The sequence below is a fragment of the Ochotona curzoniae genome, unplaced genomic scaffold (genome assembly GCF_017591425.1).
Source record: "Ochotona curzoniae isolate NIBS_2020 unplaced genomic scaffold, NIBS_Ocur_1.0 contig_4501, whole genome shotgun sequence".
Classification (NCBI taxonomy): Eukaryota; Metazoa; Chordata; class Mammalia; order Lagomorpha; family Ochotonidae; genus Ochotona; species Ochotona curzoniae.
The window spans coordinates 101,376-119,781 of NW_024466307.1; the positions used below are offsets into that span (position 1 = coordinate 101,376).

General features: G+C 42.6%; 1 protein-coding gene across 3 annotated transcripts; it reads right to left on the reverse strand.

Moving 5' to 3' along the window:
* Positions 1 to 74: 74 nt before the first annotated feature.
* Positions 75 to 17,769, reverse strand: LOC121160267 (zinc finger protein 883-like). 3 transcript variants are annotated; one of them, XM_040985920.1, is made up of 5 exons: positions 17,681 to 17,769; positions 15,381 to 15,438; positions 5,121 to 5,247; positions 4,764 to 4,856; positions 75 to 4,103 (listed from the first exon to the last, which is right to left on the reverse strand). In XM_040985920.1, the coding sequence occupies exons 2-5, from the start codon at positions 15,414 to 15,416 to the stop codon at positions 2,344 to 2,346; spliced, it is 2,016 nt and encodes a 671-aa protein (XP_040841854.1). In that variant the 5' UTR covers positions 15,417 to 15,438; positions 17,681 to 17,769; the 3' UTR covers positions 75 to 2,343. The 3 variants fall into 3 exon arrangements, with proteins under 3 accessions (XP_040841854.1, XP_040841853.1, XP_040841852.1); XM_040985919.1 differs by lacking the exon at positions 17,681 to 17,769 and having other exon boundaries at positions 75 to 3,409; positions 3,458 to 4,103; positions 15,381 to 15,783; XM_040985918.1 differs by lacking the exon at positions 17,681 to 17,769 and having other exon boundaries at positions 15,381 to 15,783.
* Between the last annotated feature and the right edge of the window lie 637 nt (positions 17,770 to 18,406).

Consider the following 18,406-nt stretch of genomic DNA (forward strand, 5'->3'; position numbering starts at 1 on the left):
ACAAGCTGACAGGCCAGCTCAACTCTGGGTCAGGAGCAGTGCAGGTTCAGATCATGCCCTGTTTCAAAGTAGACAGTCACCCACTCAGACTTCATGAATGCTGCCAAGATACAGGATTTCTAGGCCAGAAGCAAAACGCCATGCTACACAAACACCCAGCACACACTTCATCATCAGCAAGTTTACCTCCATGGGTGCATCCAGATGGAAGATGCATATGTGGTGGGCAGAGGAGGCAACAACTACCTCCACAACAAACAGTAAATTAACAACTGCCTATGCAACAGTAGTCCCTGCTCTAATAGGGCTGCCCAGGAAAACCAAGCACCAAAAAATGCTATACTCCAGGACAGACAGGGCTTTTAACCTGGTCAGGATGTGGAAGGTCTTGTTGTCCTATTTACATTCCAAGTTGCCTGCATGATTGGTCACATCATCTTCAGCCATCCCTTCTACTCTCCTGATCTCATTTCTGGGATTTGAAGGCCCCAAACTGGACCCAGGAATGAGTCTGTGCAGTGCCACTGCCACTATTCTGTGTTCCCTGGTTTCAGCTACATCCCAAAGTGTATCTTTCTCTTCCCACTCTGTCCTTACTTTGGAGCCCTGATCTTCTCTCCATAGAAATTCTAGAACAAGTAAGGAGACAACCAGAATCCAGAAGGCTCCCCTTCTAGAAAGACGCTCCAAGGTGAAACCCACAATAAAACTACAGGCTGCACAGGAAATGCAGCTCTTCTCCTGGGCCTAGCACAGCCTGGGCTCAGTGTCCTCATGTTCCTCTACCCATGGTTTCTCTTCTGCGTAGCTGCTAATACAGTACTGCTGCTGGGAGTTCAGGAGCTATGACAAGGCAAGTGGAGCAGAGGGCGTGATGGAGTGCCCTGCAGTCCTGTTGTCAGGAGGGAAAATGGTCTAAGCATATCAAGAGCAACAGCATCTACAAATGCATTTGTATCCCTGGTGCCCAGGAACGGTCAGGTTACCTGGGTGACATGTACTATCTAGCTGTATAATATTGTATGCACTAAACCATATGTGTATACAATAAGAATTCAGAAAGGGCTGGGTGGGGGACGGAAGGGGTGGCTAGCATTGCGGTGCAGCAAGTTAAGCTGCCATCTGTGAATTCAGCATACAATATGAGCAAAGGTTCAAATCCTAGATGCTGTGTTTCCGACCTAGCTCTCTGCTACATGCCTAGAAAAAGCAGAAAATCATGGCTGGAGTACCTGGACCCACCCTTGTAGGAGACCCAGATAGAATTTCAGGCTCCTGGTTTTGGTTTAGTCCAACCCTGATGATCACTGCCTTCAGGATCCAGCAGGGAGAGATATCTATCTCTATCTCCCAGTCTTCCTTCTTTGTAACCACCTTTCAAATAAAGAAATCTTTTCTAAAAAGGGCCGTGGAAAGAAAGTTCACATAAACTTTAGAAAAAACTAAGGATCAATGTGAAGGAGGACATGACACAAAAAAAGCATATTAAGAAGAATATAAAACTATGATAATATTAAACAGTTATGTCTTTCAACAAGTGTGGGCAAACAGCTCAGTGAAATAAAAAAAAGGAGTCACTACAACCAGATAAATTCAATCAAGATTCATTATTAAAACAGGAATAATCCAACTAAACAAAGTGTAAGCAAGACAATCAAAGAAACAAAAGAAAAACCCTAGCACAGAATCAACAAACCACTAGACTGCCTGAAATTTGAGTCAGTGGCGCAGTCTGCTCGCAGCCTTTCTTCACCCTGTAAACACAGAATGCAGACACAGCAGGCTGTGATCATCATAAATACAGTGGTAACCAGCAACTCTACCATGGACAAAGTATTCATCATGCAGAATTGAATTATAATTTTATGACTGACATCTGTCAATCATGTGATGCCCCTGTAGTTACACAGTTGATATTTATAGGATAATGTGGACAAAGAATGACAGAAAAGTAGCCACTCTAATAGTAATTTATAGTGAATGATACATTTTAAATAGGAGGGTGTTATGTATTCAAGGTTCCCAAAATTGAAAAGTGGAAATTAATATCAGTTATATAATCACACCCACAATTGGATTCATCTGAAAATCAAGGCTGCATGTCCAAGGAAGCAGAGTACAATGCAAAAGAGTCCAAAGCCAGCCTCTGCAACACAGTGTTACTCCCTTGTGCGAAATCCCAAATACCTGTGAGGTGTGACTTCAGGGAAAAGTATTCACATATTCATTACACTTAAGGTATCTTCTCTGTGGGATATCTGTCAAGGATTGACTTAGAAAAGGGTTCTCCCATTCAATACACTTTGACTTTTCCTCTGTGTGACTGCGGATGTTCAGTGAGCCCTACAATACAAATTGTTCCCATTCTTCATACTCATATGCTTTTCTACGTGTGTGAATCCGTTGATGGGTTCTGAGGTATGCCTTCCGGCAGAAGGTTTTCCCACACTCATTACATTCATAGGGCTTCTCCCCTGTGTGAATGCTCAAATGCATGCTAAGGTTTGACTTCCTGCAGAAAGTCTTCCCACATACAGTACACTCATAGGGTTTTTCACCTGTGTGAGTTCTGTGATGCCTGCTGAGATGGGACTTTTGGCAAAAAGTTCTTCCACATTCACTACATTCATAGGGTTTTTCCCCTGTGTGAGTTCTCTGATGTATAGTCAAGTCTGACTTTCGGTAAAAGTTTTTTCCACATTCATTACATTCATAAGGTTTTTCCCCTGTATGGGTTCTCTGGTGCATGCTGAGATGTGATCTCTGACAAAAGGTCTTCCCACAGACACTACAGGCATAGGGTTTCTCCCCTGTGTGAGTTCTCTGATGTTTGCTGAGGTTTGACTTCTGGTAGAAGGTTTTCCCACATTCACTACACTCGTACGGCTTTTCCCCTCTGTGAGTTCTCTGATGCATACTGAGGTGTGACTTCCGGCAGAAGGTCTTTCCACACTCACCACATCCGTAAGGTTTTTCCCCTGTGTGAGTCCGCTGATGCATGCTGAGATGTGACTTGTGATAGAAAGTTTTGCCACATTCCTTACATTCATAGGGCTTTTCCCCTGTGTGAATTCTGTAGTGCATGCGGAGATGTGACTTTCTAAAGAAGGCCTTTCCACATTCACCACATCCGTAAGGTTTTTCCCCTGTGTGAGTTCTCTGATGCATGCGGAGATGTGACTTGTGGTAGAAAGTTTTGCGACATTCATTACATTCATAGGGCTTTTCTCCTGTGTGCGTTCTGTGATGCATGCTGAGGTGTGACTTCCTGAAGAAGGTTTTCCCACATTCGTTACATCCATAGGGCTTCTCCCCTGTGTGAGTTCTCTGATGCCTGCTGCAGTTTGACTTGTGGTAGAAAGTCTTCCCACATTCATTGCATTCATAGGGCTTCCCCTCTTGGTGAATTCTGTGATGGATAGTAAAGCTTGGTCTACAGATAAAAGGCTTCTCATACTTCCCTACATGCGTTCTCTGATTTATTATAAGATCAGCACTGCTAATGAAAGCTTCCCCAAATTCAATGCATTCAGAGAGTTTCTCATCTTTGTGTGCTTGCGGATGTTCAGTGAGGTTACACTTCCCATAGAATGCTTCCTTTCCTCCAGGTGATGTCTCTCCAACAATGAGAGCTGATCTCTCACAGAGTTTTCCACATTCACTGTATTTATAGGAAGTCTCTCCCATTTGAATGGTCTTATGTGTGAAGAATAATTCCTCACTGTTGAAGGTTTCCCCTGGTTCATTATATTCAAAAGGCTGATGCAAAACTTGAAGGTCATAACGTGCATCAAGGTGGCCACAGCATCTGAGAGAATTCCCAGGCATATGACAGTCATGATACTTGACTTCAGCTTGCATGTCAGCAGGCTCTCCAGGGAGGAGCACATTCTGACAGAGATTAAACACATGAGGTCCAAGTCGTGAGTAACTTCCATTCTTTAAAATAAATTCTGAAATACAACTTGAGCCCCAATTAAATGTTTTTCTTAATTCCACTCTTTCCTTAGTTGATGTGCTGCTGTTTGTAACTACGAATTGCCATAAATTTATGTCTTGTTTTTCCTGGCTGGTCTCAATCAGGTCATCAATTTTCTGAACAACTGAAATGAGGGGGAAAAAAATTTATGAACCAAACTTAAACATTAATCCTGGATTTCTCATACAAAGGCAAAAACAAATTAAATCTGTTCCTGTCCTAGTAGTGTAGGATTGAAAAAACATCAACAAAAAGTATTTAATAATGGTAAATACATGATTTTCTCCTTAATAAATTAACATATTAATTGTATTAACAGATTTTCAAATGTTAAATCATGTTGTTTTCTGCTGCTTTTTTTAACAAGTGAAGAAATATTTGGCGAAAATATTCATCCACTACCTAGCTTGTCATCTGCTGTGCTGCACTTTTCCTCTGGCTTTTTATAGCAGCGGTCATGTGGGCATTGTGCTTCTTCTTTGCTGCTCTCTCTGCTGTGCAGACAGCAAGGTTTCCTTGGCCTGCTATTTGCAGATACAGAGGCGGACCACCAGTCTGTTCTATAAGCAGCAACACAGTTGGGAAGAGAACTGGCACCTACACTCAGTTTTTACCCTTCCTAGGCAGGACATGAGAGAACGCTCCTTTGAGAACACACAATGCATGCGTCTGATGCATGAAAGCAGCTGTTCTCAGGGCTACAACAGATGAGAAGACCTCAACAGAGCCAACTTCTGCTGAGCTCTTCCCATACTGGTCTCCCTGACTAGAGGCACTCACTGACCTGACAGACTCTGGTTTAGGGAGTCCTCTACTGTCCACGGCTCTGCTCCTTGTTCCAACTTGAAGATGACCTCAGGCTTGGTAATGCAGAATCCTGTGAATGGGAAAGAATGCAGGGCTTGGACAAATTGTTTTGGTCCTTTTAAGAAGGACCACAGCCAATTTCAGGAGCTATGCAATGAAAGTGCTAATTTGAACCTTTTGCTAGCATTTACAGCCACATTTTTCATAGACTGGAATCTTACACATAGATGGCATTAAACCACATGCAAAGTTCATATATTTCTCAAAAAAAAAAAACCAAAAAAAACAAAAAACAAAGTGTTCCACTTGGGAGCTACTGGGGAGTTGTGCTCACCCAAGGACAGCAGGCTGCTGTAGGTCTCCAGCATTACATCCCTGTACAGGGTCCTCTGAGCACTGTCGAGGTCCTGCCACTCCTCCCAGGAAAAATCCACAGCCAAGTCCTCAAAGGACATCAACACCTGTAACAGCATATTTCTCCTCAACATATCAGCTTGTAATCACAATACAAGAAGCCTGAGAGGTTTTCTTGGAAGTGTCACATATATTCCTTACATATGATGTAGCTTACTTTGAAATTTATATGGCAATGCAAAGAAAAAAATTACAATTTTTGTACTTGTATTATTAACTTTGCAGTTTAAAAAAAAATACTACCATAAAGTTTCCTTTATATGTATATCAAAATGCTTATACCTAGCACGAATAGCATACATACAATTTTGATTCTGAAAGGAAATCACAGTCTAGTCTGAAGATGTAAGTACAAACACATACCTGAAATAATATAGCAGGTAAGCTGAGGCACCTGTTCAATGTAAGTCAGAGTAACAAGGAAGCAGGTAAAATAGATTTTTCTGTATTATCAAATTGCACTTCACTGAAACCCAAAGATGTTTAGATCTTCTACACAACTGAACAAACAGCAACAGACGTATTCATAAAAGCACAATGCACACACACCAAATGAATGAAACTATAAACAGCCCACTGTCCAACTGAGTATTCCTGAGCTGTGTAAAGACAGTAAAGGCGCAAAACCAATAATAATTGACTGTATATTTAAATACTGGACTTACTTTCAGCAATAAAAATTTTATGGATTTGTTTTTAATTATCTATGAGGCATGCTCATAATCATCCACACATTTCCCTTCAATATCAAGAATTGTTACTGTTGAGCCTGGCCTAGCAGTCTAGTAACTGACGTCCTCGCCTTGCACATGCCAGAATCCCATATCAACACTGATTCACATCCTGGTTGCTCCACTTCCCTTCCAGCTCCCTGCTTGTGGCCTGGGAAAGCAGTGGAAGATGGCTCAAGGACCTATGACCCTGCACCCACATGGGAGACCAGGAGGAAGCTCCTGAATCCTGGCTTTGGATCAGCTCAGCTCCCACCATTGCAGCCACTTGGTGAGTGAACCAGAGGATAGAGGATCTTTCTATTCTCTCCTTCTCTCTGTAAATCTGGCTTTCCAATAAAAATAAATAAATCTTAAAAAAAAAAATGGTTGTTACTGTTCACATGAAAGTGTTACCCATTTGATAAGCATGAGCTGTAAATGAGGGGCCAATAAAAACTGTTAAGTTACTGAATCAAATTTGCATTTTGAAAGTCATTCCCTGGAAGAGTTTAATAGTTAAGGTGGAAGAAATCAGTGTGACGTAACAAGCTACTATCAGCACACAGAACACTAAGAATATGCAATACCAGCATTAAAAAGAAAAGAGAAAGCAGGGAGAGAATTCAATGAATTGCTATGCAAAGGGTACTAAGTCACTTCCCAATGTCTGCACGAGTAGTTAGGTAGACACTAGAGCTATAAAATAATTCAGGAAAAAGGACAAAATTACAATGGGTAGAATGAGAAGGATCTTACACTGTGCCCAAAGTTTCTGTAGTCAGACAAGAAGGTTGTTCAAGAGCCAACTGAATATTTAATTAAAAGCTCAAGAGAGCAAGCTAAGATGTTAATAAGTATTTCATTGATGCCTGTAGCCATAAGAGTAAATCAAATGGCTGAAAGAGAAGCTAAGACATAAGAAGAAACTGAGAAACACTAACATTTTCTCAAAAGGGAGGAACATACTGATAGAAGATGACAACAGAGAAGGAACTTTTAGTTCAGTCTTAAGAAGTAATTAAAATTTTCTATACCAATATTGTCGAAGCACACTTAAATAGCAGACTGATGGAACTGTAACTCCTTATGAAGAGTGTGACAGTATGGGAAAAATCAATCAGGGGGCGGAAAGTGGGGGAGCTGAATCCCAGACTACACAGAATTGTATGATAAATTTCAAAAATAAAAATTAAAAAAAAAAGAAATAATTAAAATGAACATGATGACTTTATAAACTTTTTGCACTAAAATAAACAGATTCTGATTCTTTTCACAAACTCTGTACTATAGTTCTGTATTTTATCATAATCATAATCATCCACACAGACCTTAAAAGTATATTTCAAATTATCCAACTTGCAATGCAGACCCGTAATAAACGAGGGCCAGGGCATTCTTCCCTAACATAAAATAGTTATCTCTCAACCCAAAAAGCAACACTGTAATTAAAGGGGAAAGACTGAAATCTAGGGATATTTCATCAATGCAATTATTTAGCATCATACAAGACATGTTAGTTATTTCAAATGAAAAGAAAAAACTGGAAACGATTGGTTTGCATATGATTTACATCTATAAAATACATAAAATCATTACATATTCAACATTCATACAATAATAGAAAAATGAAATACCTAGCACATATTTAACAACAGCAAAGTACAAAACTACACTTGTGGGCACGGTGCGGTAGCCTAGTGGCTAAAGTTCTCGCCTTGAGCATGCCAGGATCCCATATGGGTGCTGGTTTGTGTCCCGGCAGCCCCGCTTCCCTTCCAGCTTCTGGCCTGTGGCCTGGGAATGCAGTTGAGGATGGCCCAAAGCTTTGGGACCCTGCATCCATGTGGGAGACCTGAAAGAGGCTCCTGGCTTTGGATTGGCTCAGTTCCAGCCATTGCGACCACTTGGGGAGTGAACCATTGGACGGAAGATCTTCCTCTCTGTCTCTCCTCCTCTCTGTATATCTGCCTTTCCGATAAAAATAAATAAATCTTTAAAAAAAAAACTACTTTTATGACAGCAGGGAAATAAATGGCAGAAGAAAAGAACTAAGCAAGTACAGAAACATATATTCACAGACAAGAAGATTCTACACCACAAAGACATCAATTCTACGACTTAACATTCTATTGGAAACAATACATCTTTTATGTAAACAAAATAATTCCACAATTATGTGGAAAATTAAAACAGCAAGAATAGAGAATATGTGATGGGTGATATTTTCATTCACCCCAAATCAGTGTCTTTACAAATGTCAGTGACCTTGAGCTACCCACACAAATACATGTCATACTTCTACAGGTTGGTAAATTCAAAGTCAAGGTTATCAGCAGATTCCGTTCCTGATGAGGTGTCCCTTCATGTTACACTGAGGAACGGAAAGAGAGGGAGAGATGTTTCCCTTTTCTCCTAAAAGCATCAATCCTGTCATGTGACAACCCTACCACTGTGATGTCAAGTAACCACAACTACTTCTTAAACACCTGATCTCTAAACAGTCACACTTAAGAGTTGTGACTTGGCTTCATAAACTCTGTGCGAAACAGAAGTAAATGATAAGTTTATTCGGGAACAAAAAATTTTCAAAATCCACACATAGTTCTTTTTCTTTCTTTTGAAAAAAAAATTTTTTTTTGAAAGGCAGACTTACACAGAGAGAGGATGAGAGAGTGTGATAGGTAAAGAAGAAAGAATCTTGTCTGGTTCACTCCCCAAATGAACACAATAACCAGAGATGGGCTGGTCCAAAGCCTGGAGTCCTGAACTCCATACGGGTTTTGCACACGGGTGGCAAGGAACAAGCATTAGGGCCATGTTCTGCTCTCTTACGCACACTAGCAGGAAGGCAGACCAGGAAAAGAGTGGCTGACTTGAGCCAGCACTCTGATGGGATGCTAGCACTGTACCCTACACAATACTGACCCAACAAAACACACATTTTCCATGATCTTTTTGAGAGCTCCCTGTATGCATGGATTTCAAAATTACTTTGCATCAAAATAAACTGATCTTTAAAACCCACTGTCCATAAACTTCTCTAAAAATTTATTTACTTATTTGAAAGGCAGATTACAGAGAGAAGGGGGGGACACAGAGAGAGTGAGACCTTCCATCTGCTGTTTCGTTCTCCAGATGGTTGCAATGGCCAGGGTTGAGTCATGGTGAAGCTGGAAGTTCCGTCCAGGTCTCCCATTTTGGCAGAAGTACCCAAATACTTGTGCCATCTTCCACTTTTCCCAGGCCACTGTACAGGAAGTTGGATCAGTAATGGAACAGCAAGGACACAAACCAGCACCCACATGGGACATGGAATCACAGGCAATTTTACCTGCACATCAAAAGGCCAGCCCCTCTCCATTAATTTCTCTATTAATTTTGTAATTTCAAATACAAAAGATGTATTTGGGAAAAAAAAAAAAAAACCAGGCAATCTCCCACCCACTGGCTCATTCTCCAACTGTCTGCTACAGCCAGGGCTATGCAAGCTCAAGTCAAGAGCTAGGAACTCATTTTGAGTCTCCTATATGATTTGCAGGGACTAATTGTTTGAGCTGTCGCCTCCAGGTACACACAAGGTCACAAGAATACAATGAAGCGGGGACCCAAAGGCAGTCACTTCAAGATGAGACACAGGCACTCCAACTGGTGGCTAACTACCACACCACACACAATTCCCTGAGCTTTCAGAAGGAAATGTATACACATTTGTTATTAGAGAAGGAAAACAAAAGGATGGAACACAAAATGTATATTCAGTAGAAACAGCTAAAGCATACCTACATTTTATGCAAAGGATCAATTTACATATTCAAAATGTTCAGTGATCCTCCCCATCAGTATAGATTCAAAGAAAGTTACTCTAGGCAAAACGTAACTGAAAAAAATCCCAAAGATAAATAGATCTTGAAAGCAGTGACAGAAAAAACAGATGTAGAATACCAGGGTACAATCATACAAGAAAGATGGCTGATTTCCCATCATACAATGGAGATATCCTGAAGGTGTTAGAAGAAAAAATCCGTCCACCCATGATTTTATTAGTCAATAGACCTATCTTTAAAAAATGAGGTGAAATAAAGACATTATCAGACAAGAAAAATGATATAATTAATCACCAGTAGACCCACACTCAAGAAAGTTCTCCAGATTAAAGCAAAATTATGGGCCTGGCAGCGTGGCCTAGCGACTAAAGTCCTTGCCTTGAATGCGCCAGGATCCCATATGGGCGCCTGTTCTAATCCCGGCAGCTCCACTTCCCATCCAGCTCCTTGCTTGTGGCCTGGGAGAGCAGCCAAGGACGGCCCAATGCTTTGGGTTCCTGCACCCGTGTGGGAGACCTGGAGGAAGTTCCTGGCTTCGGACTGGTACAGCAATGGCCGTTGCACTCACTTGGGGAGTGATTCATCGGATGGAAGATCTTTCTCTCTGTCTCTCTTCCTCTCTGTATATCTGAGTTTGTAATAAAAATAAATAACTTTTCAAAAAAAAATTATGCCAGGTTCAGGCATAACTGGATGTACAAGAAAGGATCGGGATTCACTAAAAATGATAATATGTGTGTAGGTAATTCTACAGAATATATGCTTTCATTCTCTTAATTTATTTGAAAAAGATACAATTATTTAAAGCAGAGATTATCACAACACATGGGACCCTCTTAGGTTGATCCACTATAAACCACATATGTATGAAAATAATAGAAATGACATTGGCCAGGGCTGGCACCATGGCTCAAGGCTAATGCTCTGCCAAATGTAGCCAGAATCCCACATGGGTGCCAGTTTATATCCCAGCAGCTCCATTTCCCATCCAGCTCCCTGTTTGTGACATGGGAAGTAGTAGAGGACGGCCCAAAGCCTTAGGACCCTGCACCCATGTGGGAGATTCAGAAGAAGATCCTGTTTCCTAGCCTCAGATCAGCTCAGCTTTGACCACTGCAGCCATTTAGGGAGTGAACAGCACTATGTGATTCTGTCTTCTCAATAAAATAATAAATCTTAAAAAAAAAAAAGTCACACATATAACTATTCTACTTAAAAGTCCCTATATTTTTTAATACTACCCCAAGTATACTGTGATGAATTAAAATTCATACTGCAAATATTTAGAGCACTTAATGGAAAAATAGTGTATATGGACCCGGTGCAATAGCATAATGGTTAAGGTCCTCGCCTTGAACGCCTGGGATCCCATTGGGCGCCGGTTCTAATCCCAGCAGCTCCACTTCCCATCCAGCTCCCTGCCTGTGGCCTGGGGAAGCAGTCGAGGACGGCCCAGAGCTTTGGGACCCTGCGCCCACGTGGGAGACCCGGAAGGAAATCCCTGGCTCCTGACTTCAGATTAGCACAGCACCGGATGTTGTGGTCACTTGGGGAATGATTCATCAGACAGAAGATCTTCCTCTCTGTCTCTCCTCCTCTCTGTACATCTGCCTTTCCAATAAGAAAAAAAAACAAATTTTTTTTTTAAAATGAGTGTATACAATCATGTATCAAAGATACTTATGAAACAAGCAGTGTGTTCATTTGCCAGGCTGCCATTCCAAGGTACCACAGCTTAGAAAGTTTAAACCATGAGACTGTATTATTTTCATAGTTGTGGAACCCAGCTACAAGCTGCTAGCAGAACTGGTTTCACACAAGGCTTTTCTTTTAGGTTTGAAGATGGCCATGTTCTCAGCATGTCCTCACATGGCTTTTTCTGTGTGCCTTCGCACCCCTGGCACCTCTCTTACAAACACACCACTTTGGTGTAGGGATTACCCACAGGACATCCCATTTGAGGGTCCCATCTCCAAATATAGTCACTCAGGGTATGTAGTCTCCACATAAATTCTTTGGGAGAACATAATTCAGTCTATAACATAGAACTGAAAGATTGATACCAAAAAGAATACTAAAATATCTGGGCCTAGAAGTTAGGATGCTCGTGTCCCACATCCCATTGCCTGGCTTTCATTCCCAGCCTGGCCCCTGACTCCAGCTTCCTGCTGTTAAAGATCCTGCAGTTAGCAGTGACGGCTCCAGTTACTGGGTTCCTATCACCCATACGGAAGTTCTGGATGTGTTCCTGGCTCCTAGCCCTGGCACCAGCCCCATCCTGGTCACTGGGGGCAACTAGGGACTAAATCAATGGATGGGACCTCTTTCTTTCTAATGCAAATAAAGTTGGATTAACCAAAAGATGGTGGCAAACAAGGAACAAATGAGACAAACAAAAAATGAGTACCAACAGACGGAACATATTTCAATCATATTAGTAATTAAGTGTAAAAGTCCTAATAACTTAGGCACAAAATGTCAGAATTGATTATAAAATCTATATACTTCAATATTATATCCAAAAGTGCCATACATAAAGTACAGAAGATTGAGGTATTTATTATTTATTATTATTATTACCACTATTATTAATTATTCTGTAAAAGGACAGAAAAAGATACAACATGGAAATATTCATCACAAAGTTAAACGGGACAGGTTAGCAGTGAACACAAAAATGACACAAAACATACTATCATAGCCATTCAGGGAGTGAACCAGTGATAGAACTTCTCTGTATCTCTCCTTCTAACTCTGCCTTTCAAATAAGAATAAAATTTTAAAAATACTATCAAGAGTGAAAAGACAACCCAGAGAACGGGAAAAAATATCTGAATCTAACAGGAGACTGATATCTCACAACTCAAAACAGGGAATCAAAACAAAGAAACATGGGCCAAAGTTTAAAGAGATACTTCTTGAGAGAAGATATACAAACAGCTGATAAACACATGAGAAGTTCAATATCACTAATCACTGGAGAAGTGCAAATGAAAAATATAATGAAATTTCACTCTACACCCACTGCAATGTCCACTACCAAAAAAAATGCTAACACACTGCTGATATAAGTGTAAAATGGTAGAACTGACATGGACGATGACATGGAGATTCCTGAAGGAAACAAGGAAAATTATCACATAATCCAGCAATTACATCCCTGGGGATATACACAAAAAATTAAAGTGGGGACTAGAACAGTTGAATGCACCATTATTCACATTATCCAACAAGTGGAAGCAATTCAAGCATCCATGGAGTGTAAAGGAATAAATACAATGTGGTTTATGCAAACATTAATGGTCTGTTTTCTGTTGCTACTGACACAATCCCACAGACAGGCAAGTCACAAAGAAGTTGATTTTGGTTCACAATTCCAGCCAAGCGGCTGAGAAGGGGCAGACCTGGTGAGGACCTTCTTACTCACACAGCAAGAGACAGGGAACACACAAATGTCTCCTTGGGTCCCACCCTTACGATCTAGTGCAACCCCAACTGCCTCCCAAGCATTCCACCTGTAAACACTGTAGTTGGATTGAGTTTTCACCCTCTTAGCACCCCACAGTGGGATTAAATTCCAGAGAGAACAGAACACATTTAAACCATAACTACAACAGAACACTACTGAGCTTTAAAAAGGAATGATGCCAAATTCTACAACACAGGCAAACCTTATCCTACATGCAGTAAGTCAGCTAAATAAAAGGACAAATATTGTACAATTTCATTCTCATGAGGTTCCTAAAGTAGGGAAATTTGCAGAGCTAGTAAGTAGACCATGGATTGCCATGGTCTGTGGTAGAGGGAAATAGGAAGTTGGTGTTTGGTGCATATAGAAGCTTCATCTGGGGAAGATAAAATAATTACTATAGATGGATGGGTGGTAACAATTACAAAATAATGTGACTATACCTAATGCCACTAAACTGACACTTTAAAATAATCAAAGTGTCAGGGCATGGTAACACAGCACACTAGTCCTCTATCCAGCAGCACTGGCATTCCATTAGAGTACCATTCAAGACCAGGCTGCTCCACACCTCAATCCAGCTCCCTGCCTATGGCCTGGGAAGGCAGTGAGGATGGCCTAGGTTCTTAGGCCCCCACACCCACGGGGGAGACCCAGAAGACGCTCCTGGCTCCCAGGTTCGGATCAGCCCAGCTCGGACCACTGTATTTGAGGAGTGAACCAACACTTAAGCAAAATAAATGTTTAAAAATATGACAAGTCATAATTCTGTGTAAATACACACAATAGATAAAATCAAATATAAAAACAAAAGTTATAAACTATTAGCATCTGTGTGCCCTATCCATCTTCCTGTTGTCTCATTCACAAGCACCTCATTAACTCTTGGATGCATTCTCCCACTAAGACTGTCACCACATCTACTGGCTGCCTGCACAGTTAAGAAGGGAATGAAATTTCATCATGAGCTAATACACATTTGTCAAGAGTGATAAGCCACCATAAAAACAGAAAGTTACTGTATTTGTTTAACACCAAAAGACCCTCTTTTATATACTTCGCATTCAGGCATTAGAATAAATGTTTAAAAATTTTTTTTAATAGCAAGCAGGATTTGTCTCCAAATAAGATTAAACCCGAGAAGGTTAGTCCAGGAAAAGACCCATTTTGGTGGTATGGGTCAAAACAAGTTGGCACCAACGCCATATAAGAGGGAAAAATGAAGAATGTGGTTTTATTTTGGATTTGCTGTATGTGAGATATTTTGAGGTCAGCAAAACAACCTCGGAGTTGAAATATGATCCAAATGGTGAGGAAAGGGTCGGTCCAAATGAGAGAAACAGTTAGCAATGTCAGACCAAGAAGGTCACATTAGCCAAGGAGAACTGCAGTTAAGATGAATGGGAGACCAGATGGCACAGCTGTGTAAGCTACGTTGGCAATAAGAAGCTGGAAGAGAGGAAGCCAGGAAAGTCACTAGCACAGAGGAATTCAAGGAAAACATCAAACAGTATGACAGAAGATGCAACTAATGCAAATATTCCTAGGTATTTAGATCTATGATTTGAGTTATTGGTAAACTTGTGAAACTGAACTAAGACTACCCTGTTACCATCACAGCGTACACCTGCAGGAAGTACTACTGAGAAGTCTGGTATTACCTGCACATGGACGCACTGGAAGAAAACTTCAAAGAGCCATGGAGGGACCTACAGTACATCCTACTCAGCACACATTCCCAGCTCTGTCGGTGAATTAAACGCTGCCTTCTCCCAAAGATATCTGGGTTCATACTATGTTAGCAATGCCAGAAAAACTTAATTAATTGTGCTTTAACATATAGCGACTATTACTACTGCAGAATGCTGAATGTTCATTTTCAGACTGGTATTCCAACACTGTCCACTACATCATTCATATACCCAATACAGTGTGTGCTCCAAAATTCAGACCCCATAAGAACCATACATATTCTCCTGTTAGGGACAGACTGAATCCTCTAACAATTCTATCTTTTTGCTATGGAATCAGAAAGGCCAGAGATCAATCTGTACTCAACCTAGATGGCCTTAAAGTCTCATAACCATGGCAATGTTAGCTTGTTTTTATGTATTTCACTGATGCTGAATTTCATTCCAATGTAAAACAAGCTTAGCAATAAATCAGCAACTTACGGGAGACGTATTCATTTTATTTGTTCTTGGAAACATGTAGGGGACTCTGGACCTACAGCTGCAAGAGAATGAAAGGACACAATAAGAGCACAGGTATGTCTTGCCCTTAAAAGCCATAATGCACTGCAAGATCACGACAGAAAGGGACAATGTACATATTAGCTGGGATAAAACCAAAAACCAAGAGACTGTTGTGCAGGGCAAGCAAGATCACACCAAACAAGTCTAAGGTTTATAATGAGTCTTTCTTAAACAAGCTTGGTGATACCAGGATCCACTAGAAATAGCAAATCACAAATCCATATGGTAATCCAGTCAATCAAAACCCCAAAAGGAACAAATGGTCATTCGTTAAGCTGAAGACCTATGTCTCAGCTTTCCCAACAACATAAATCATCCTAAGAGACATGCAATAAATAACCTGGGCACACTTTCAAAGCTGCAGATTTTTCACCTTTCCCTGGCTTCTCTGCAACACTCCATTATTGCTAGGTTTCACCTCTCCTGGAACTCCCCAAAGTACAGACATTAGAAATACAAAGCATAGAGCCCGGAGCGATAGCGTAATGGTTAAGGTCCTCGCCTTGAGTGCACCGGGATCCCATATGGGCGCCGGTTCTAATCCCAGCAGCTCCATTTCCCATCCAGCTCCCTGCTTGTGGCCTGGGAAAGCAGTTGAGGACGGCCCAAAGCCTTGGGACTCTGCACCTGTGTGGGAGACCCAGAAGAGGCTACAGGCTCCTGGCTTCCAGTCGGCACAGCTCCAGCTGTTGCAGCCACTTGGGGAGTGAAACAGTGTATGGAAGATCCTCCTCTCTGTATATCTGACTGTCTAATAAAAATAAATAAATCCTTACTAAAAATAAAAACAAATTGTTGGGGCTCACACAATCAACACACAGTGTTCAAGAAAAACAGAATAGGCTGTTCACAGGAAAGTCTTATAAAACAACATCAGGGCCTGGTGCAGTGGCCTAGTGGCTAAGGTCCCCGCCTTCAACGTGCTGGAATCACATATGGGTAGTGGTTCTAGTCCTGGCAAATCCACTTCCCATCCAGCTCCCTGCTTGTGGCCTGGGAATATAGCAGTGGAGGATGGCCCAAAGCCTTGGAATACTGCACCTGCATGAGAGACCCAGAAGAAGCTCCTGGCTCCTGGCTTTGGATCGGTGCAGCAGTGGCCATTGCGGTCACTTGGGGAGTGAATCATCGGACGGAAGATCTTCCTCTCTGTCTCTCCTCCTCTCTCTATATCTGACTTTGCAATAAAAAAAAAAAAAGATAAATCTTAAAAAAAAATCTGTTTTTGATTGACTACAGCTCCTGAAACTGTTCTCAAAAGCAAACATTAGTTTTGACTTTATTGTAGCAAAATAGAAATTGCCTGTCAAAAGGTTAGGGTGACCGCATCGTCCACTAAATGTGACAGGATCAACTCACTGATCCTGCATTACTCTGCTTATCAGGTAGAAAGACCCAGGCAAACCCTCCAAAGCCACCAGGACAACTGTGAGGGGAGAGGAGCATTGCCATGGCGGTGGCGCCAGGTGTGCAGGGCTGCACCTCCAGCATCTCTGAGGGAAAAGTGACACCCGCGAGCCTTGGAGAAGACCAGCACACAAACGCAGGCCTGCTCGTCCCAGCTCCCGAATCTGGCAGCTGGTCACTCCCGGGTGACAGGAGCAGCCAGGCCGAGCTGGGATCTTCCTCTTTCCTGCAGTCAGTCGGTGTTTCCTCAGAGATTCCTATTCTCCGAGGCCACTTCCTCACACCCGGCTACTTCATCCCTCCTCACAGAATGCCCCATCGCCGCAAACCAGGTCCTTGTAGAAACGTCTACAAACCCAAGACCGTCCGGCAGGCAAGACAAGGCAAGGACGCGCACTTGCTGCAAGAGCAGCTCGGAGCCACAAGTACAGGCGGCCCGAAACGCCACCCCGCCGAGAGGAGCGGGGCGTCCGCGAACGGGGGACCCTCCTCAGGAGCCAGGGTGCCCACTCGCCCCATCGGTCTGCATGCTCACCCCGCGGCGGCGCTCCCAGCCCGACGCCAAGCAGCCCCGAGGCCGGTCCCGCACGCCGCGGGCAGCCCCGAGGCCGGTCCCGCACCCCGCGGGCAGCCCCGAGGCCGGTCCCGCACGCCGCGGGCAGCCTGGCCTCCGGGCAGAGCTAAGCCGCCCCAGGACGCGCGCCGCTGAAGGGCCCGGGTGGCAGCGCCCCGGGTGCACGGCGCCCCTGCTCCCCCAAGTGCGGGCCAGGGCCCCCCGACACGCGGCGCTCCGCGTCTCCCAGCACCCTGACCTTTACGGACATGGAATCCAACCCCAGAGTCTGCACAACAGATAGACGCGGCCACAACATCTGGATTTCCGGATAAAAGATGGCGTGTGGGCGGGACAGCGCGTGCGCAGGGGACTCGGGCAGCCCATTCCCAGGGTCTTGGCTGCGAGGCCAAGGGAAAAGGAGACTACATTTCCCAGAGGCGTCCACGCCCCTCCTGGCGGTACAATGAATATGCGTAGCGCCTGGCCTTGGCCCAGAGCTGGCTACGTGGAGACTACACCTTCTAGAAGGTATACAATTAAAGTTAATGTTACCTTTTGTCATAATCTCAAGGACTTGCTCCCTGAGTTAACCATTGATATTAGAGTAATTTGTGTAATTCAGGCATTTTCTTATACATTTATGTGCAGCCTATATCACTTAGAACGGAAGTCACATTTATGTGAATTCTATTTTTGGAATATTACCATAAAAATACTAGATGAAAATTTGACTAAACCAATATGCACTTTTTAAAGTTATCAGAAATCACATAACTTTCTTTTATTTTTTAAAAGATTTTTTTTTTGTTGGAAAGGCAGATATACAGAAAGAAAGATCTTCCATCTATTGGTCACTCCCCAAGTGTCCCTCATGGCCTCTTCTAGGTCTCCCACATGGGTGCAGGTCCCAAGGCATTGGGCCGTCCTCAACTGCCTTCCCACGCCACAAGCAGGGAGCTGGATGGGAAGTGGTACCTACCGC